Source organism: Akebia trifoliata, chromosome 4 (assembly GCF_017979445.1).
Source record: "Akebia trifoliata isolate Shusen 1 chromosome 4, ASM1797944v1, whole genome shotgun sequence".
NCBI classification, from domain to species: domain Eukaryota; kingdom Viridiplantae; phylum Streptophyta; class Magnoliopsida; order Ranunculales; family Lardizabalaceae; genus Akebia; species Akebia trifoliata.
Genome location: NC_141378.1, coordinates 44,229,007 through 44,252,411, shown reverse-complemented (window position 1 = coordinate 44,252,411; position 23,405 = coordinate 44,229,007). Strand labels below are relative to the sequence as shown.

At 34.4% G+C, this 23,405-nt stretch overlaps 1 protein-coding gene and 1 pseudogene across 1 annotated transcript; both read right to left on the bottom strand.

Annotated features, from left to right (window-relative positions):
* Positions 1-1,452: 1,452 nt before the first annotated feature.
* On the bottom strand, positions 1,453-3,364 carry LOC147405180 (lysM domain receptor-like kinase 4 pseudogene; annotated as a pseudogene).
* Positions 3,365-10,803: 7,439 nt separating this feature from the next.
* LOC147405179 (endoglucanase 5-like) lies at positions 10,804-13,932 on the bottom strand. Its single transcript, XM_086441401.1, has 4 exons — positions 13,761-13,932; positions 11,408-11,497; positions 11,162-11,326; positions 10,804-10,963 (listed from the first exon to the last, which is right to left on the bottom strand). Exons 1-4 carry the CDS (start codon positions 13,893-13,895, stop codon positions 10,829-10,831), a joined length of 525 nt encoding a protein of 174 aa, XP_086297527.1. The 5' UTR covers positions 13,896-13,932; the 3' UTR covers positions 10,804-10,828.
* Positions 13,933-23,405: the final 9,473 nt, after the last annotated feature.

The window sequence follows — 23,405 nt, the reverse complement described above, 5'->3', positions numbered from 1 at the left end:
AGCTATAGTCCCATATCGGCTGGGTATCATGAGTCATGACCTTGGAATACATGTAAACCTGGGGCAATCCTCACCTTATAAGCTAGTTTTGTGATGATTAGTTAGGGCCATGGGCTTCTACAGTGGAATGACCAAAAGGCCAAATACATACCAAATAGGCAAAACTTCATGATCGGTTATCAAAATCAATATTACAATACAAATTCAAAAAAGAAAATGACGAGCACAACTATCAAGTAAGTTTACTCTCACGAAAAAAGGACATTTTGGGGAATCAAAATGCACTTTTTTTTTTGTTTCAAACTTTATACTTTTAATAATATTTTTTGAGTAGTGTTGGAGTAACCGCAAGATCATACTTTGTATCACATTTTCCTGACATGTAAATGTGTAGGAACTATACATTAGGAAAGTGTGATATGAGTTATAATCTTGAGGTCACTTCAGTATTATTCATATATATATATATATATATATTATATATATATATATATATATATATATATTTAGTGTACTCTGAGTTATTTTAAGTCCCAATTTGTTTTAGAAGGTCATGAGTATTATTTTAAGGTCAGTATGATCATTATAGTGTCTGAATCAATGCAATCCTCAAAGAATGTATATAAATATAGAGTTGTGTTGGAGTGACCTCAATTCTCACTTTGCTGACATGGAAGTGTGTAACTATAGATGCTTTTAGAAATTCTAGTCGATTTAAAATTTTACTATCTTTCGTAGTTTCAGATAGTGTGAAATGGAATCAAATTAGAAGTCTGAAAGTCTATTTAAACTATTATGGGTGATGTTTTGTATTATTCTTATTCAGATTATCAATAAACTTTGAATTTACTCGCTATGTGAAAATTGAATATTTTGACGGGTCAAAGCCCACAAATTTTAGAAATCAAATTTCAACGGCCATGGCCATTGAAAATTTTTCCTAATTTGATGGCTTAGAGCCATCAAATTTCTCCCATCCTCCATTAATTTAATGGTTTCAATCCGTTAAAAAAAAAAAAAAAAATTTGACAACGACAAATTTTACGTCTTGGTCTGTCGAATTTTATAAAATTCGACTGCCTTGGATTGTCAAATATATGCTTTTTTCACATTGTGACTTACCTTGTTTTGCCTCGTATATTCAAAGTTGCCTTGTGATTTTTATTTTGGTCAAAGGGATGAAGATAGTGATCTTCTCATTTTATCAAACTTCAATTATTTAATTTATGGGAATTAAGGTATTCGAGCCTCTTAGAGCACTTAACTAATCCTCGGTGCGTATGCAGTGTTGGCAGTTGCAACTCTCGCGTGAATTACAATTCCTCCCTTTAACTCCACCTTGCAAACATTTCCTAAGCCAAAAAAAAAAAAAACACATATCTCAAGTTCACATTCTTTATAAAATTACAAAACAAATTTATATCAACTTGAATATGGACTCTATTATTTGGTTTAAATCTTTTCCAACTTTTCATGATACCTGTTACTACTTTCAACCAATTCGACATATGGGGATTCCCATTTTAGCGAATCACTATGAATTCTCACCAAAGTCGATACAACCTCATCCATGCTTGGTCTACTCATCGGATCTCGCTTCAAGCATCCCACACTTAATTTAGCTACACCCAATGCAAGGTCCATAGGGTAGTTCCCTCTGAGATTTGGATCCATAAAATCACGAAGCTTATCCTCGAATTCTTCTCCTTCCATGATTGACATTATCGTCGCTGAAAGTAACAATTTTTTCCCATTAAACTTCATAAGAGCAGCTCTTCCCGTGATCAGCTCCAACATCACAACCCCAAAAGCATATACATCGATCTTCGGTGTGGCTAACCCGATCTCTAAATACTCGGGCGCCATGTAACCTTTAGTACCAACAAGTCTTGACGACGCAGACACATCGTCGCTCCTCTCCGTCGAACTCGCTAGCCCGAAATTTGCAATCTTGGCTCTTAAATCACCATTGAGTAGAACATTGCTAGTCTTAATATCCTTGTGAACATAAGCAGGTTTAGTGAAATTATGAAGATAGTGAAGACCATTAGCGACGTCTAAAGCAATTTGAATCCTTCGAGTCCAACTTGAAATGATCGGACAACTCTTATTACTTAACCAATTTCTTAAACAACCATATTCCATGTACTCATAAATGAGGTAGAAATACCCGTTATCTTCACAAACACCATGAAGCCCTATCAGATTGAAATGGTTGATCTTATTAAGAAATTTTACCTCTTTTGATACATCGTTTCTCATCTTTTTAATGGCTACTACGACCTCCCCACTTTCCCCACTTAACACCCCACGATACACCGAACCCTTCATCTTTGACTCAGGGCTGAAATTGTTGGTAGCAATCTTCAATTCCTCAAATTCGAATACTTTCAAGACCCGATCCGCGCTAGCGATTTTGACTAGAAAATCTTTGGGTAAAACCCATTTCTTTCTCCCCTTTGTTCTATCTAGCTTTCTTTTTTGACATAAGAAGGCAATTGTTAGAACAATACAAAGGAGGACTAGAAGGGAAGAAATGGATGCAATTCCAATACCCACATAAAGGCCTTTCTTGGATTTCTTTGCTCTTGGATTGGAAACATTGGGAGGAGAAATTATTAATGGTGGAACCTGAATTATGGTTTGGGTACTTGAAGGTTCACTAGGTAAAGGAATCAAAAGTGTCGTAATGGAAAAATCGTTGGATCATATTCAGAAAACCCGTTTGCTTCAAGCATGCTCGTTAGGTTTACATTAGACCTCTCACTTATACCATCAACACTGTCATTCCAAGTGATCGAGTAAGTTAACAAGTACTTTGTGCCATTAACTATTTGATTACTCGTCGGACATGCACATCTAAGTGGTACCCGTAGTCAGAACCCGGAATCAAATTGTATAGATTATAAGGATTCTCCTCTATAAGCGAATTGCACGAAGACAAGCCTTGATATCTATTGTTAGCAATCGTGTAGTAATTCTCGTCAAAACTTATGATATAAGAGGAATTGGCTTGATAGTTGTGGCCCAAACAAGAACAGTTAACAGGAACAATCACTTCTTTGTATGTACGGAAAATTGTGATCATCGAAACGTTGTTGATGCGAGCGAGCTCTAATGGGTCTGAAGAAGTAAAGTTGGAAATTGTGATGACGGAATTATAAGGAGGTTGAGCTTTGAAGAGGAGAAAAGCTTGGCACGACGAGTTTTCACCATTGCAAGTGTAGAGAAAATTAGGGGAAGGACTAGTTTCACCACTGCTCATGCAATCAAGTATTGAATTTCCTGAGTAGTTTTGTTGGGCTTTGATGATTGAAATGGAAAAAGAGAAGAAAATGAAGAAAGTGAGGAGAATCTGATCCATGGGTTTGGTTTTTTGAGCAGAAATGATTAATGGGTAGATGAGAAACTTGAAGATTTTAGGATGATTTTCAAGATGGATTAGTCATTAGTCTTTGAAAGTGAAGATTAGCACGTTTTCGAATTTAAAGTTGGACTTAACAACTGTGTTATTGACCATATTGATGCAAAATTTTCTCCCTTATTACAAATAAAGAATCATCTATTTTTTTTTTTTTTAAATAAGAGACTTTCAATCTGTGTTTTGGGTGAAAACTGGGGATCAAGCTAATCTTGACTAGGCCAATCCTAGAAAATTCCAATATATTAAAAAAGAATGAAGAATCTTTAGAAATTAATTAGTATTTTATGTAATAATTTAAGACTAAATTAGCTCCTGACATAAGAAACTTACCAAAATTTCAGCCCGAATTATTATTCGTGTTTCATGACAAAGAAACCTAATGTCTAGAAAGTAGATTATTTAAAGAAAAAAAAATCAACTTTAAGTGAGATATAAGGTCAAGAGTAGGGCTGTCAATGGATCAGATTGCTACCAATCCAATAAGGAATTTATTAGACCTAGACCGGATCAAATCTGTCATTTTTATTTTTTAAGACTTGGACTGATTCATATGAATCTACCAATTATTATTAAAAAAACAATTTTAATGACGGGAGTGTCCAAACTTACATCCAACTAGGAGACCAGAAGAGCCAAGGCATATGGGTCTTTCCTCCAGGCACGTGCAACACCCGCACATCACAAGCATTGGATAACTGAGGGTGCGCCCTCGCGGGTGGCCTCGAGGAAATACTACTCATACTAGGTGTTGAACTCACAGCCTACAGACACTCACAGCTTATTGGATCCGAAATTTCCATTGAGCCACCCCCTCAGGGTTAAACCTTCCAATTATTATTATTATTATTATTATTATTTTACAGATCCAAATCTATCAAGGTTAATACATCCAGGCAGCTCATCTTGGATGAGTCAAACTATTTAAATTGATTTAAATTATTTGTTAATAATTATATGTATGTATATGCATTAGAAAAACTATAATTATTTCTTATTATAAGATGAATTAGTAGATGCTCAGTCAAGAAATCTAAGTTTTCTGTAATGGTTAAAAATTTAAAATTATTAGAATAATCTTGGTTGAGTTTTCATAAACTTGATTGATAATTTTAAAATATCAGACAAGCCATCTCAGATCTCATTCAAATCAATGTGATGAACAATTCACATTGATTATCTTGCCATCTGATCGCCTCCGTGACTGGGATTACTTGGTCTCAAATTAGTTTTTAAACCAGGATCCTAGCTTTCCTGAAATATATTATAAATATTTTATAATAAAAAATATGATAAAATTTAATTAGATTTAAATACAATGTGAGTTTAGCTTTCTGTACCACTAATGGCACATTCGTTGGTTTGTATCAACCACCGAGATCCCCGTAAGGCATAAATTTTTTATTTACACCAATTTATGGAGTTTTGTGGTCTCCTATATTGATAGAGGTGCCATCTTTGTCAATTACAAATTTCACATACACAATATAAGTAATTAATGGAATTTCTTGCTATTCGCACAAGCACAACTAACTCGTTCCATTTAGACAAAGTAATATTATTATGGTAGGCACAACAACTTAATTATTATTTGCCTCCAAACTTATAATATATGTGTCCATGAAAATAACACCCACATCTGTTGGATCACAAAGAAAGCCTCTATCACTTGTTCTTTCAAATAGATTTGTTTCTAATTTCTGATTCTCAAACAAATAATTTAAATGTGAAACAAAAGTACTACATACCAAAAAGGTTCTTATTTCTACACTTGCATATAGGGGCTCTAAAGTTTTCCCAAAGATGGGAAGAGTACGGGTGGAAATGGAGGCAAATACCCAAATCAACATCCTTCGGTGTATTGAGTCTCAATACGTGCACCTTAATACAATGCAACCTAACTATCCCAACTTCGTGATTTAATCCTATTTAGCATGGTTTGATGCATCTCAATACATCTTAATAAAATACAACATAACTAGTACTCTAATACAACCAAACACACCAAAGACGATAACATTTTATTTTACATCAGTTTACAGAGTTTTGTGGTCTCTTGCTATAATATATTTTCATCCAAGTGGCATCTTTGTCATTAACAAATTTCACATACACAACATAGATAATAGAATTGATACAATTCACCCAACGACCAAGCATAACTATTATAATTCATTCCATTTAGACAAAATATAATATAAATATGGTAGACACAACAACTTTCTTATTATATATATATCTCCAAACTTACAAAGTATCAAAGATAATACACACATCTATTAGATAATAAAGGAGTCCCTGTCACTTGGTCTCGCAAATGATTTCTCATATTTTTAATTAGAGACTTTTTTCTACCATTAGATTCTCAAGTAAGTACTCTTAATAAGGACAGAAGTGAGACAACACCACACAGACTTTTATTTCTTTACTTGCATATAGGAGGGCTTTATAAAATTACTAATGGAAGCAAATACCCAAACTAAGGGTGGAAGTAAGGTGGAGGAAGAGTGGGGGTTGTAGGAAATGGAAGGACAGGTGGATAAGTTTCTGGGATGTCTGGATGAGATGGAATCTTTGGGATGTGTGGATCACTTGGAACCTTATGAATCAGTGGATGTTTCTTGATTTTGTGGATAGGTGGACATGGTTTCTTATACTTTGGAATATGATGAAAGAAGGGCTTCTTGTATTTATGATGGAGTAAGTGATGGAAAAGCTCAGGAGAGGTCTCAGTATTGACATTCTCTTTGTCAACAACCTCGACAGACTTATCTTCGCAGTAGCAGAAACCCGCCATCAATATTAAGGTCATAGAGAAGACCAAAAGGGCTGCCCTATTGAAGTGAAGAATTCCCATTTGGAAAATCAAATAAGAGAGAGAGAGAGAGAGAGAGAGGGAAGTAAGCTCACAAGTTAATTGAGCTTCTTTGTTTGTTTTTTTTTTATATTGAAGTTTTGAGTGGTCATAGCCCTTCTTATATGGAGAGTTTGGAGGGATTAATTAAAGTGTGAGCCCACAGAGAACTTAAAGTCTTATAGGTGAGTGTGAGATGGAGTGAACAATGCTCACCAATTTTGCAGCTATGAAGTCATTTTCTTCATTCAATGGGAAGGTTTCAATCTTAATTCCAAGACTTCATGACCGTAAAAGTAGAGATTCGGCAGAAGTATTACTATTGATATAACAAGTCGGAATTTGTTGGTAACGAAAAACCAATGGCACGATGCCACATGTACATAGAAAAGGGTAAAATAGGAAACCTTAATGAGTCGTGATAATCTGACTCCCCCACGTGACATGTGCTAGAACCATAGATTTTAAGCCTCACGATACACATGTGCACATCCCCATAAATATGTGCAGTTGTGTATCCCGAAGAAAAAATATCTACGATTATAGCATATGCCACATCAGGAGAATATTTTGAGTATTCCTTGTGGGGGAGGCAAAAAATCATTAACTCAACCTTGATTGCATAACCATCATCTCCCACAATTTTTTCTCCAAATCCAAATAAGCAATTGGGTGATGTTATTCAATACACGTTGTGTCGTGCCATTGGTTTAGCAGCTTAGCGCAAGTTTTTGTTAACAACAAATCTCAATTACTTGGTAACTAACATGTGAATTTTATTTGATGAAGAGGTCATTTTATTTGTGTAGTTTTGCATAAGAAGGTTTATCAAGTGGTGGCGAATGATTGTTCATTTGCTATGTAGTCGTATGACGATAAGTTAAGAGAATATGCTAATTTTTGTGTAAAAACATGCTTATTTAGTAGCAACACCAAATATATATAAAAATTGCCAATAAAAAAAAGTTTAAGAAAATATTTAGATCTGTTTGGTTCAATAATTGGTTGGACCGATGAGTTGGTTGATCCAACCAAGACAGTGAGGTCGGTCCTAATCAAATTTATTAATCCTTTAATTTTAGGGTGATTTTCATATATCCCTCCACTTTTGTGAGTTTTTGAGAAATGTGGTTTGAAACTGATGGCATGCACTCATTGAACAAGGTTTTCTCTTATAAATCAATAGAAAATGACCTAAGGGTATGTTTGATTGCACATGGAAAATAGGGTGGAAAATAAATTTCCATGGAAAATGATATTTTCAAGTGTTTGATTGCACATGGAAATGGAAATTCATTTTTCACTCCAATGAAAAAGTCCACTAAAACATGATGAAAGTGAAATCCACCCATATTTTCCATCCCCAATTCTTCTCCACTCATATCTTCTTCTTCCTTACCACTACCACCATCACACTAACCTCGTCGTCGACGTCACCGTCGCCGTCGACGTTATCACCATCTCCGGCCACCTTCTTTCTCTCTCACTTTCGCCGCCACCACCACCACGTTCTCCCCTCGCCTTCCTCATCATCTTCTTCTTCACTTACCTCGGTCGCCGCCACAACTACCATCACCACCACGTTCTCTCTTCTTTTTCCTCACTTACCACCGTCGCCATCGCCACCACATCCTCCCCTCCCTCTTCCTCGTCATATTCTTCTTCCTCTCCCCCTCCTCTCATCTTCTTTCTCCTCCTCTCCTTTTTCTTCTTCTTCTTCTTCTTTTTTCTCATATTTTTTTTTATAATTTTATCCAAGTAAAATCAAACAATGGAATTTGATTTTCCAACCCTACCTATTTTCCATCACTATTTTTCTATGGATTTTAAATTTCATGGAAAGTCATTTTTCATGCAATCAAACATACCCTAAATGTTCCTGTTTTCAACCTCTAAGCAAAGAGCCTTCTATTTTTCTTCCTAAAATCATATCATTTTCAAACTTTTCAATCTTTATAGTAAATTATTCTTAAACTATTGAACCTTTACTCGAGGTTGAATGATTTTGGGAAGAAACATAAATTTTTACTCTATATTACACTTTAGGATTAGACCAGTTTGACCCATCAATTGAACCCTTTCATTGACTAGTCCCGGTTGTAAGACATTGCCTATATATGCGGGACGGATTTAGAGAAGGGGGGGGGGGGGGGGGGAGGGATTTAACACGTAAGGATTTACATGATTTGACAATGTGCCTATGTCCACAGAACAAAACAAAACAATCACTATTTGCTCATTAGTTGTACAACCTGACAGATCTTTATTTATAAATTGAGAGTTGCGATAACATGTAAAACTTTCAAAAATAAAAAATTCTTAAAAAAATATTACACAATTACCCTTTTATAAAAATAATATTACACTTCTAATACGTACTCTATGTTGCGCAACAGAATGACATTTACACAACATTCAAAATAAAACATAAGCATCTATTATCGAGGACAGACAAGATCAATGCTGGAGTGATCTTAGTGGGACACACACAAGAGATATCTTGACATGGTTGCGCGCACATATCCATAGATGCATTTTCTATGAGATACGAGTAAAACGCATCTACAGACATGCACACACACTATGTGAAAAAATTGATGGGCCATGACCCACAAATTTTAGAAACTGAATTTTTATAGTTTAGGACCGTCGAAATTCTTGATGTTCTCAAATTTGACAGATTAGAGTTGTCAAATTTTTTCTAGTATTCATTAATTTGATAATTTCAACTCGTAAAAAAAAAAAAAAAAAAAATTAACAATGAAAATTTTGATCCTTTAATCCATCAAATTTGAGCTTTTTCACATTGGGACACCATCGCTCTGAGGTAAATCCACCGCACGGCTCTATGGACCATCTTTGTCCATGATCATCAATGATGACTATCTATCAATGAGTACCTATTAAAATGGTACGTACTTTTGTACACTCACCAGCTTGACCATGTCAACAGGCCTTTAGTGCATTATTGTCTTTCTTTTTCAGCCAGTTTCACTTGGATGGGACATTGGACTACAGACCTGAACGACCACATCCTTCTCAATTGGGTCATTTTCCCACCAGATGGTAACCTATAAATTTTTCTACATGATTTCGACCTAACCCTCCGCACGTTCTGCTGAATATTTGAGATTCGACACATGCTTTGAAGCCCTCATTGATATCTTCTTTAAGATTAACATCAACCAAATGCCCTCATCTTCCAAAAATCCCTTAAATTCTTTTTTTTTTTTTAATTGGTCATATCTAATTTTGGGAATAAGTTTTACCCTCCTTAACAGGCACTATGTGAAAAAAGCCCATATTTGATGGTCACAACCCGTCAAATTTTGAGAAATTTGACGGACCATCCCATCAAATATGCTCGTCAAATATTTTCTTGTAGAATTTTTTTTTTTTGACGGCCCTAAACAATCAAATTATTTGAGGATAAGCTTTTAAAAAAACAAAAGAATTACATAGTCTATGACCGTCAAATATGGAGATTTAACAAACAAAGGGAACAAAAAGCAGTGTAAATTACCATTTTTGGCAATGAATAAGGAAAATTCCCATTCCAGTAAACTGTTCATTATAATTCAGAATAAATACCTATGATCTCGCCGTTCAAAATCAAACGATATTTGACTTTAAAAGTTACAATATAACTGATTTATTATGTAGAAAAGGAAATACTTTTCTTATAAGGATTTATTTGACTTTAATATAAACTAGTTTTTTTATATAAGGATTATTAGGAATATCATATAAACAATATTTCATCTAAAAAAATATTTTGCAGCTCAATCATAATTATTCAGACTCAATCATGGTAGCTCAGATTTCACAATATAGGATTAAGAGACTGTTTAGGAGAAAATGTTTAAAGAGTGGTAATGGTAAGAAAAATGAAATTAGATTGATTGCAGCATCCTCTAACTAATCCCCTCATCGAGCATCCAGTTACCAACATCCACCACCTTGGCAGCTCCTTAAATGTGAGGAATTTGATAACAAATCAACAAAGCAATTAATGCAATAATCAAATCGAGAATAATTAAAATATTACCTTAATGCACTAGTAAGGGATGATGACCTTGACAAAGATGTTGGTGACCATTTTATTGATGAAACGTCAGATAATAAGGATGCCAACGAAGATGACATTGAATTTTTATTATTTTGACCAGATGATGGTTCCTAATTTGGATTCATGATTATATTGTTTTCTATATTTTGAATAATATAAATTTTAAACATGTCGTGGGAATTGATATTAATAAGGATTAGGTGATTTATTATTATAATTTAATATGAGATTTGACAATATAATATGACAACACCACTTAGTAGCAACAAGCCCACAGCCTTAACCTTAATTTGAAAATTTTCCCCCCCAATTTTATTGCAATTGTGCTGAGCATATGCTTTCGATTTCATAGCTTAGAGTAGAAGGGAAACAAGGGCTGGGCTGTCAGGGGAAGAAAATGACAAAAAATAAAATAAAATTGAAACCTTAATTTTTTGAATGAAATTATGAAAAATTAGTGAATAATATATTGAAAATGGCTAATTTAGTTGGTACCTGGGGTGAAGTCCACATTGTAGCCATTGTTCTTCTGCAAACAAGCGCATGCGAAGAAATCGGCTTTGGCCTGATATTGCTTTAGAGTTGAAGTGTAAGCTCCTCCATTCCCTTCCATCAATACCTTAACTTACAAGGAAAAATGTCAATGATGAGGATGAAGATTTGTTCTGTTCTGTTATGGATGTGTCTTGTATTCTATTGGTAGAATAAGCAAGTTCAGCTCTGCACTCATTTTAGTATTTCTACTTTCTAGGAGGAAAGTGAAATTTAGGCAATCTTGTAGAAACATGCTCTCTGTAAAAAAGGGGATTGATTATACCTTTGAAAGAAGAATTTGTAAACCAACATATTTGTTGTCCCAAGAGAATTCAGCAACTGCCCATTCAGTTCCACCCAAGGATACCGCATTATCTACCACATACTTTAGATAGTATTCTTCACCCGTTGCTCGATATAGCCAACCAGCAGACCATAGCAGTTCATCCTGAAGTTCACCATCACATATATATAGTATTAACCAAATAATGAGAAAAAAAACTGTTGATGGTGAGGATTAATTTCTTACCGAATAACCAGATTCTGAAGCATAGAACTGCCTAGCACTTGTAATTGACTCGTCATACCGACCTCTAAATCTATCCGCAAATGAGAAAAGCTGCAATAATTTCTTAAGAATTAAGCAAATTTTTGCAATGCAAATGATTTGCATTATGTAACCAAGCATATATCAGTAAAATGAAGAGCAATCCTGACATGGAGAAGGTTTCCATTCGTAGGTTATTCTTTGTAAATAAGTTCATCCATCATCTCTCTCCAAAGCGATAGATTCAAGATAAGTACATGATATGTATTGAACATTACCAAGGTTAACTACATGAAAAAATACAAGAGAAAAATGGGGGAAAAAAAAAAAGAAAAAAGAAAAAGAGAGGTAACAACTTAGATTTAAATAATGTCATAGTCAATGTGACTAAACTGTTTTTGAGACATGAACACACTTTTCCTTTTTTTTATGAATACGTGAACACACTGGCGTTAACACTTTCATTAGATCTTTAAACTTTTTTCAAGGGAGTCAAGACCTAAGAAGCATGTATGCCTCTTTCTCATTATGGTGGACCTGAGAAGAATTCTTTTTTCAATCCAATGAGAAGAAAGGATGACATTTTCCACTTAGGCAATATGTATGAAAAATAATTACATCTAATAAATATCAGATATTAATAAGAATCAAAAGAAGTATCAAACCAAGTATAGAAGAAATGATAATAGGCCAATCGATTTACCAATTTGGTGGAACATGTCACGTGGTAGCCATGCAATGAAGATTTGACAAGTCACCAACTTTTCATGTACTATAAATAAAGTTTTTTTTATTTTTTTTTAAGATTAAGGTGGGGTTAGGCAGACCCTCAACCAGAAAACAATGGACTACAAACGATCATAAATGTGCCCACTGGTATCTTTACAAAGGAGCCTCATTAGCTCACTAGGGATGTTCATAGGCTCCATAACAGCTCTGCCTAGGGAGAGGAGGAAGGAAGAAAGGAAATCAGTTGCTTGGTTGCACTCTCGGAAGCAAAAGTTGAAATCTATCCTGAGGAAATGAGTTGCTATGGCTCTAATTTCTTTTATCAGTCTCTTCTCTTTCGAAGGAGCTTCGCACTCACCCTTGATACAATCAATCGTTAACTTTTAATCAGCTCTAACTTTCATCAGAGTGGATGTTAAGCTCAGCAGCAATTATCAGCCCCTTCAACATGGCTTGTAACTTGTGTACCAAAATTGACTTGGCATAGGTGTTTTCCGCGAGGGCTCTAATGGCCCCACCATTGCTATCTCTAATGATAGGGTGCATCTCATGCACCTCCATCCATCATTCCTCACTGTTTTAATGAGTGGAAAATATCCATAGAACATGCAAGCAAAACAGATGAAAAAAGAAATAATAATACATTTCAGCAGAAACAACAAATTAAATCTACAAGAATGACAAACATTTTGGGCATTCACTTTATATTCTTCTCTTATTAAGGATGTATTCCCTTTCTATTTTAGAACAAACCTACTTAGAAGTTTGCTTGATTTTGGGGGTAAAGGAAAAAAAAAAGGAGAGAAACTATCACTTGAAATGGAAATGATTTGAAAGTCATAACATAACACCCACATTAGATCATAATCTTGCATTTAAAATTTCCATACTGAATTGAAATCAATATTTGGTGGTGTGGACTGTTACAGAAGGATGTTTCTATGTGAAGAATATGGAGGATGTGGTCATGTTATGATTATTTTAGCTTTCCTGTATGCTATCTGTTTTTTCCCCCAAGTTAGTTATTAGGAAATCTTTTCAAATCACGCGATCCAAAAAGATGAATCATGAATAGAATCAAATCCCACTCCTTACAACTTTTACTATTCGACGACATTACCAATATATATCTAGTATTTCAGATTGGAAACAAGAAGGACAGTGACTGAAGAATGCACTAATAAGGAGAGATGGTATAATGTTCTGCGTTGACGAATATGTGAATAGGATTATTAATAGATCGAATCAAACTTAAAATCCAATCCAATAACTTTAGGTCTAGATCAAGGATTTGGATTTCGAAAAATATATGATACAAGGAGGTTCCAACCCAACATTGATTCTAGGTCAACTATGTCTCAAAAATTGTCACAAAGTTGAATTATAGGTTTAAATCGACAAGGGAAAACTTCCAAAATTGTTGAAAACAATAAAAAAATATATATATGAAAAATTATGAAATATATATAATGAAAATTCATAAAATCTAACTAAAACATAAAATCAAATCTTAAGTTGAAATTTGTCAATTCTAAATTCTAACTTCTAAATTCAAAATTAACAAAAAACATTAAATCCGAAAAAAGCTAAAATCCAAAATCTGTACCGTTTCAGATCGTGCAACAAAGATCTTCCCCAAGCTGTTCTCTGTCTCACATGCTTCCTGCAACATAAAAAAGTAAAGAAAATTCAGAGATTGAAGAGCTCTAAAGCTGCTAAACAAAGAAAATTTTCCCTCCATTTTATAATCAGATTAAACAAACCATAACTTCTCAAAATCTCACTGTAGAATATCTACTTGAATCCAAGGAGAAAGAAAAAAAATGGTGAAAACATTCAGATCTAATCATATCAAAACACTCAGATCTATGAAATCATTTGGATCCTTAATCAAATTTTTATTTGTTTTTAGATTTTGTTTCGTGTAAAATTAATACATTTGGGAAACAAAAAATCAAAATTAATATATTTTGTGAAATCCAAAACCCTAGATCTCATCCTCATCAATCTGAACAACGCTATGAATCCATTAACCTAAGAGAGAGAGAGAGAGAGTCACCTTAAAAAAACAACAGATCACTCCATCGTTTTCAATCTTGAGAGATCGAGAGATCACTTCGAGCGATCAAATAGAGAGCGATCGAGCGATAACATGGATCCAGAGATGAGATCGATATAGAGATGAGATCGAGGGAGGCAGGGAGAGAAATCGATCGACAGTGAGAAAGCAATGGAGAGGTCGATCGATTGAGTGAGATAGAGTGAAAGGCAGAGAGTGAGAGGTTGATCGATCGACTGTGAGAGAGAGACAGTAAGATTCGACTGTGAGAGAGGGAGAGAAACAGTAAGATTCGACTGTAAGAATGAGTGAGATAGAGAGAGAGGCAGAGAGTGAGAGATTGATCGATCGATCGACAGTGAGAGAGAGACAGTAAGATTCGACTGTGAGAGAGGGAGATAAACAATAGGATTTGACTGTGAGAGAGGGAAAGAGATTTTCGGGTTTAAAATTCGACGGGCCAAGCCCAACAAATTTTTTTAGAAAAATATGTGACTTTCACGTAGTGAGGTCTTCTTTAAGATTAATGGAAGATGAGTTAGATGCTCTCGTAACCCCCAGGGATTGCCTCAATGCTAGTTTTGGATAGATAAGCAATTAATGCCCGTATGTCGTGAGTTTGATTACTCAATATGAACATTAACAGGTCACCTACGAGGGTGCACCCTCATTTACTTGCATGTGATGTGCAAGCATTGCATGTGCCTTGGGACTAGGGCTTGAACGAGTCTATATACAAGCCTGATCTGTTGTCTATAGGAATATCCAATTATCAAAAATAGAAAAAAAGGTCAATTACTCTTATATTCAATATCTAGTCAAAATTCTTTGATTTTTCTTCATAAAATCAGTTATTTTTAATTTCTGGGATAAAATATTTTACCCTTAATTTCAACCTTATGTATCTATCTAATTCAATGTTTAAACCTTGAGAACAAGATAAAATTTTTGGAGAAATGATAGACAATGGAATATAAGATTAAAAAGTCAAGGATTTTCTACTAGAAGTTAAAACGAGGATGGATTGAATAAATTATAAATAATTTATCATACAAGACAAAGAATTCAAAAATAATAAATTTTTGAGGGAATCAAGGATATTTTATTAGAAGTTGAAGATAAGGGAGTTTAGGTCATTTTTCATTAACTTATGAGAAATGACCATGATGAGGTCCACGGAGACGTATATCATTATATTAGTTTGGAGACGTATATCATTATATTAGTTTGAAAATATAAAGGGTATTTTCGAGTATTCATTAAACCATAAGGAGGTATCTTTAAATCACCAATATTTATAGGGGTTAAAATTTTGTTTTCTCAATTTAATTTAGACATGGCCACCTGTGGATCACGATCCAGGACATGAAATTATTAAAGCTAACCCATTTGGGGGGAAAAATAAAGGTGTGCTGACGTGTAATATCTATATAAGGTGGTCCTCAACTCCTCTCCAGCATACACGTGTGGCAGCCGGCAAGGATGGCCATGGCCACGTGGTAGCTGTGGTCCAATGTGACAAGATCGTTTAAATTATGACACGTGTTTGGACTATAGAAAAACCAGGCTGTTCGGTGGGATTGTGGGGGCCCAATTTTTGCAGCTTGCGATTCATGGCTGCAAAAAGCCTAGAAGGTTTGGATGGGCCTTTTGATTTGGGCTGGTTACCCAAAACGGTTAGTTTTATATTTCTCATGCGTTTGGAAAACCGGACCGGGCTCGTGGTCCAACTTAAGAAAGTCCGATCAAATCCAATGATACCTAATTCATTGGTTAACTCGGTTCGTAGTTTTCTACTCTAAAAGGAACCCGGTTCATATGGGTAGACAAAGAGAATTCGTTTCTTGGCACATATATATATAAATTCAAGCATGCAAGTTACAAGAACACTTGTAATGTTGAAAATTTCGAAGAGTGAAACAAACAAACAAACAAAAATCTAGATTTCCTTTCCTTTTATATAAATAAATGAGAAAGGAAAGTGAAGAGGCACAAACAAATTTCTAAAGAAAATAAATTATATCTCATTTTTTGTTTTTCGAATACAATGAAAAAATTCAAAAAACCAAAATGTTTGGGTTTGCAAATCGTTGGAGAATCTTGGGTTTTGGAATTAGACTTAGATTCGGGTGTTGTGCCATTTTGAGGTGTCTATAATTAGTACGAGTCCATTGTATTTCACAAACCTAGTACGAATCCAACGATAAAAATTCACTAAATCAAAATGTTTGGGTTCTCAAATTGTTAGAGAATCTTGGATTTTGGAGTAGGGCTTGAATTCGGGTGTTGTGCAATTTAGGGGTGTCTATAATTAGCACAAGTCCGTTGTCTCAGAAACTACTTCACTTCATATTGGTTCCTAATCGAATTTACTAACTAAATGTGGACTTCAACTAGATTAAGAGATTAGGCACAAGTATTTATATTCTATAGTACAACAGCTCATTGGTATTGCTTAAAAAAATGAATGAGGATCACTCAATATGAACCAATTTGAAGAAGCTTTAGAAGAAAAAAAAAAGTGGTATTGTTTGTTTCATAGATGACGTGAACAAAAGGACACTCTTAAAGGCTCGAAGATGCTCTTTCGCCCACCATGGAGGGGCCTAATCATCTTCCAAAATATTGTATCACCACTTGAGAATTCGATAGAACTCTTAAGCGTGGTTTTAAATCTTGTCCGAGACCGAGACGACTCGTCCGATACATCTCAGTATCATCCACCAACAAGATGGATAGACAAGTCAAACGTATCGAACAAGATTTAAAATCACGGTTCATTTGTCTCATTCTTGAACAAGACGACTCAAACGTATCGGAAAACTCATCCAAGACAACTCAGTCACGTTCATGAACGAGACGAGACATCAAAACATTTTTAAAACCGTGCTCTTAAGATTCTTCACTTCTATCCCGATAGCATTCTCGATGCCCTTACCAATAGCTGGGATTTCGCAAAATGGGACTGCAACGAATCCTTCCAACCATCAAACACCATGAACAAAAATGTGTCATGGTTTCTTGAAATTAAAACTATGAATGGCTCTTCTTCTAAGGCTAGCTTTTGGTAAACTGAGCCCATGTTTTCAATTAATTCAAGTGTATTTGTATGGGCTCTTCCACCAATTCAATTCATGTTCTCGTTTCGTCTTCCTTTCACTTTTTTAGAACTTTCAACTTGAATGTTATTAGTTTTCGTCGCACACGATCATTACATCTCAAGGCATCTTAATTATGCATCACGAGCCCAAGAGGGCTGAAGATGGCGACAAGGGCTAATGTGAGGAAGCTGAAGGTGAGAATGGACTCAAAGGTGGGAGTTGGGTGTATCAAGAGATTGATCTTGATTGCAGGAAAAGTCGGTGAAGTCAAAAAAACATGGTTAAAACGTAGGGAAAAAATTAAAAAATGTATATATGTTCAAAAATATAGAAATATATATTTCATACATTAAATGGTAAAATAATATTAAATAAAATTATAAATTTACAACAATTGAACAAGTAAATGAATAATTAGTTTAAAATCAACTCATAGGATCATACAGCTTGAGAGGATAATTTAAAAAACAAATTGAGGACAAAATTCTTGTGAACTTTGAATTTTTTTTTTTTTTTTTCAAAAATAGTTTTTTTTCATAGTTGAATTTTAATTTTAGGTTTGGGAGCCATCCATTTTCAAAACCTTGGATCAAGTCCAAAAGAAATTGTTCTTCGAGTTTTTTTTTTTTTAGTGGATCTGACTTTTTTTATATAGAGAGCTGTAGTGTCGGATTGCCAATGTGGCAATCCATTTGCGCTCAACGACCCTTGTGTATTTAAAAAAAATGACGCGTTGACACATATGCAGTTTGTATTCAGCTGACGCGGCAAGGGCACAGAATTGTAGATCTTTTCCTTGTGTATCCCGAAGAAAAATAGGTATGATTCTGTGCCTTTGCCACGTCAGTCGCATACAGACTGCTTACATTTATCACGACTCTTAAAACAATCCAAAGTTGTGTGAAAACTAAAGCCACCATCTTGAAAAATGGCAATCTTCACGCTTAGTCACGATTATTCACCTATTAAATTAAATAAGTCATTTTCTTCAAAATATCATCGATTTTTTGAAAAAAGACGTGATTTAATCAGCTCGTGAGAATTTCCTGATTTTTTTTAAATAAAACAGTGATTTTTATCACTACGTATCCCCTTAAAAAAATAAAATAAATAAATTCCAACCATTAAAACATGAAATTCATTTTTCAAGATCTATATTAGAAACATGGGATGTATCCTTGAGTATTGGATTTCATGTTTTAATGGTTGGGATTACATGTTTTTCTGAGTCATTTTCATAAATCTACGTATCTTAATTTGTAAATATATTCATTTTTAATTTTATTTAATTTTTCCCTTAAATTCTTGTACAGTAAATCTTACATAAGGGCGTTGTAAGAGTAACCTCAAGATTGGATGTCATATCACATGTATCAATGCGAAAGTGGATAGGAATTATAAATGCTTTTTCACTTATATCTTGGTTAAATAAATTTTTATTTAAAAAAATCATTAACTTATATCTTTAGTATAATAAATTATAACTAAGCTAAAATTTTAAAAGATAATATGTTAATTTTTTGAAAGGAAAAAAGATTTCTATTGACTTGAAGTACTTTTTTTTCTCGTTCAATCTTGAGAATCAGAAGTGATGTGTACCCATGTTTTTTCACGGTTTCAGTTCCATTAATTTTGGAAATGAACCCAAAATTGACAAGAATCGAAACGGAAACGAACCATTGACACCCTTATCATGATCTATAAGAATATTTAAAATTTTCTAATTAAGAAATGTCAACTAGTTAAAGAATCCTAGGCTACAGTTAAGTAATTCATATTTTTTTATAAGATGATTAAATACTCTCCTAAATTAGGAGATATAATTTTGGGTAATTTAGTAAGACCCCCTTGCAAAATTGGTGATATTTGATTTATCTCTTGTAAAATGCAAGATTATATTTACCCTAATATTCATCAAAGAAAATATTTGTTCTAAAAAGAATTTGAGATTATAAGCCAAATAAATCATTAACATACTATCTACACAGCAATCAATGATAAATGATATTGTAAAGATATTCTCCTTGATTGGCTAGATGCTACTTCTGATTATCCTCACGATAAGATTTGGTGCATTTTTCACTCTTTAAGCATTTTTGGAGAAGTGTTTCTTGCAAAACAAAAGATTCATGATATTCTGACTCAAAAATTATCACTCGGTTGATGTGGGAAATGCACAAAATCATAGATCTTTTTCTTTGGACTACACAAAGAAAAACATCTACTATTCTGTGCACTTGCCACATTGATCGAGTACAGACCGAGTGAAAATTTGCAAGTCGGACTTTCATTAATCAAAACGAATAGTTTAAAAACTATCAATAAATTTCTAAACATTGTAACCAATTAATTAATTGGGCAAAAACACTTCCATCAAAACGAATTATGTTCCCAAACAAGGCCTTATCACTATGTGAAAAAGGCCCATATTTGACGGTCTTCGCCCGTCAAATATTCTCTTGTAGAATTTTTTTTTTTTGACAGCCCTGGACTATCAAATTATTGGAGAATGGACTTAAAAAAAACAAAAAGAAATCCATAGAGTATGACCTTCAAATTTGGAGGTTTAACAAACAATAGCACGGTCCTCTAATTCACCAATCACAATGAACGAAATAATAAAAAAAAAAAATCAGAAAAAGATAAAACAAAAGAAAAATTATAAAACAAGTTCCAAATTAAACTAAATAACCCAAAATTAATATACATGAAAACCTCTTTGTTAAGATCGAAAGTTCTGTCGAAGCTACAAATAACGGACAATAATTAAACTAAATAAGACTAAATGATATTGAAATTACTGGATCGGCAACATCTTTGGTGGAGGTCGGTGTTGTTATCGTTGTAGATTGGGGAATGAACCCTTGTGCTTCACGTGCCGCTTTTTCCTTGACCTTTTTCGCCCTTTCCAACACATCCTCCTGCATGCAGTATTTTATTGCAAGAAACAATAAATCAATCTCTTTGGCAACCAAACCAGGCAGAAGCGACATGGCCAAATCCAATAGTTGGGCCCTGCATTAAGAGGTATAATGCTTAAAAACTTCTAACCCATATTTTGAAAAATGTTTGGCACCAAACTTGGCAAACTTTAGGGTTGTTGAACCGTCCCCTATATATATAGAGGGTGGTTCATGGGACATATGTAAAAACAATGATTTTCAAAATATGGGTTAGAGGTTTTGAGCTGATTTTTTATGAGGATGGTCACTATGATGAGAAGATCATCCTCACAAAATATCAGTTCAAGCTGAAACTTCTTAATCCATCAAAAGTGATTTATAAATTATTGACAAAAATTGGTAAAAATCAACGATCCACATTCTAAATCACTTTTAATGGGATTAGAAGTTTCAAATCGGACTTAATTTTTTTTTCCGGTTGATCTTCCCATCATAAAGATCATCCTCACAAAAAATCAGCTCAATCCGAAACTTCTAACCCATATTTTGAAAATTTATTAACCTTCCCATATATATATATGGGTAGCGTTCAATGGCAAACTTTTTAGCAAACTTTTTGGCAAAACATTTTTCAAAACATGAGTTAGAGGTTTTTGAATGGGCTGATTTTTGGTGAGGATGATCTCTACAGTGAGGAGATCATCCTCACCAAAAATCAGCCCATTCTAAAACTTCTAACCCATGTTTACAAGCTGAAAAATCGTGGACCGTCCTTTTTTTGTTGCCTGTTTTTTATGGGATTAGAAGTTTTGGAATGGGCTGATTTTTGGTGATGATAATCTCCTCACTATAGAGATCATCCTCACCAAAAATCAGCCCATTCCAAAACCTCTAACTCATATTTTGAAAAATGTTTTGCCAAAAAGTTTGCCATTGAACGCCCCTATATATATATATATATATATATATATATATATATATATATATATATATATATATATATGGGACGGTTCGAGGGACGTGCTGAAAACCAGCTGCGAAACAGACGGACGAGAGACGTTAGATTTGAGAAAACGGACGGCGCAGATGGTTCAACACGTCACTTCCAACTAAAGAAACGGAATTTCTTTTATTTAAAAATAACTCCCTCCTCTTTTCTGGTATTCTTGAAATTCACAAAACTGTCTTTCATTATCAGCTTCGTCATTTTCAATTTCATCTGTACTTAACGAAACATGTTCATCTGAGAACTAAACATTATCAGCGTTGGAGACATCGATCTCATTTCGATAAAGACTAACACTATCACCATTATTGTTATCGTTATCCTCTCCAATAATTTCCAAAGTATCTGATTCATTAACAACTGCTTCCTTATCATTATCTTTACTAGAAACAACCTCTCTTATGAAATAAGCTTCACCTGAATTATCAAGGTTCATATGGAAACTGGTTTCAACACCATTTACAGAGATTCCAATGATCTTCTTGACGCCTTTGAGAACACCTTGAAATTTACCAAATCTCACATACCAAGGTGTGCTATGGTAGGAACCATCCTCCTGTCCAACAACAATTACATCAACGGCTCCACCGAATGGATGAAAAGGAATAGAAACAGAATACACACTCTGGGAAATTAGGCTCCGGACTTTACCAACCACATTCATCTTGTCTTTCCTTCTAGCTAATAACCCAGAAATATTTTTAAATATCGTTGCAAAACCCTAAAAGAATCCTTAAATATCAATCTTGTCTTGGATCGATGCAGATTAACATAAATTCCAAGTTTCCAACAACCAAACTACAGAGGAATCATGTATTCTTTTGTTTCCTTTTCTTTCGATTACAACTATTAATATCTGCATGTAAAAGATAAAAATTGCAAGAAATAAGCAATGACTTACAAGATTAATCCAAATACCAATAATCCACACCATGGAACACAAACAGAGAGTTGTTTTTTCTTTCTGTCGAGTTTCAATGAAACAGAGAGTTGTTTTTCCAAAAAAAAAAAAAGGAGAAACGAGGGAAAAGTCAAGGCAATCAGCGAAGGGTTCGAAGGAAACGAAGAGATTTGGATTTACAGAAGAGACGAAGAGACGAAGGAAACGAAGAGACGAAGAGATTTAGAGAAGAGACGAAGGGTTGGGTCGAAGGAAAACGAAGGTTGGGTCGTCCGTTGAGTGAGAAAACGAAGGGTGTTTAATGAAACAGAAATAATGGGTTTTCAGCCGAAGGTTGAGTTCATCTTCTTCGTTGAAAAACCTTATGAAACAACAACGTCTGTCGAGAGAGAGAACGAAAAAACAAAGATCGTTAGTTTAAAAAAAAAAAAAAATGAAAAATCAGAAAAGAGGAGGGAGTTAGTTTTAAATAAAAGAAACTCTGTTTCTTTAGTTGGAAGTGACGTGTTGAACCATCTGCGCCGTCCGTTTTCTCAAATCTAACGTCTCTCGTCCGTCTATTTCTCAGCTTCTCAGCTGGTTTTCAGCACGTCCCTCGAACTGTCCCCATATATATATATATATATATATATATATAGGGAAATGTTCAGCACCCTAAGTTTTACCACACACTTTAACAAACGTTTTTTGTCCTACATGGGTTAGAAGTTTTGGAATGGGCTGATTTTTGGTGAGGATGATCTCTATGATTAGAAGATCATCCTCCCCAAAAATCAGCCCATTCCGAAATGTTTAGCCCCATGTTTACAAGTTGAAAAATCGTGGACCGTCCATTTTTTGTAAATCATTTTTGATGGGGTTAGAAGTTTTGGAATGAGCTGATTTTTGGTGAGAATGGTCTCCTCACCATAGAGATCATCCTCACAAAAAATCAACCCATTCCGAAACTTCTAACTCATATAGGACAAAACGCATTTGTTAAAGTGTGTGGTAAAACTTAGGGTGCCGAACGGGACCCATATATATATATATATATATGGGAGCAGTTCGATAGCCCTAAAGTTTGCCAAGTTTTGTGCCAAACATTTTTTGTAAATCACTTTTGATGGGGTTAGAAATTTTGGAATATGCTGATTTTTTGTGAGGATGATCTCTACAGTGAAGAGATCATCCTCACAAAAAATTAGCTCATTTTGAAACTTCTAACCCTAGTTTACAAGTTGAAAAAATTGTGGACCGTCCAATTTTTGTAAATCACTTTTGATGGGGTTAGAAGTTTTG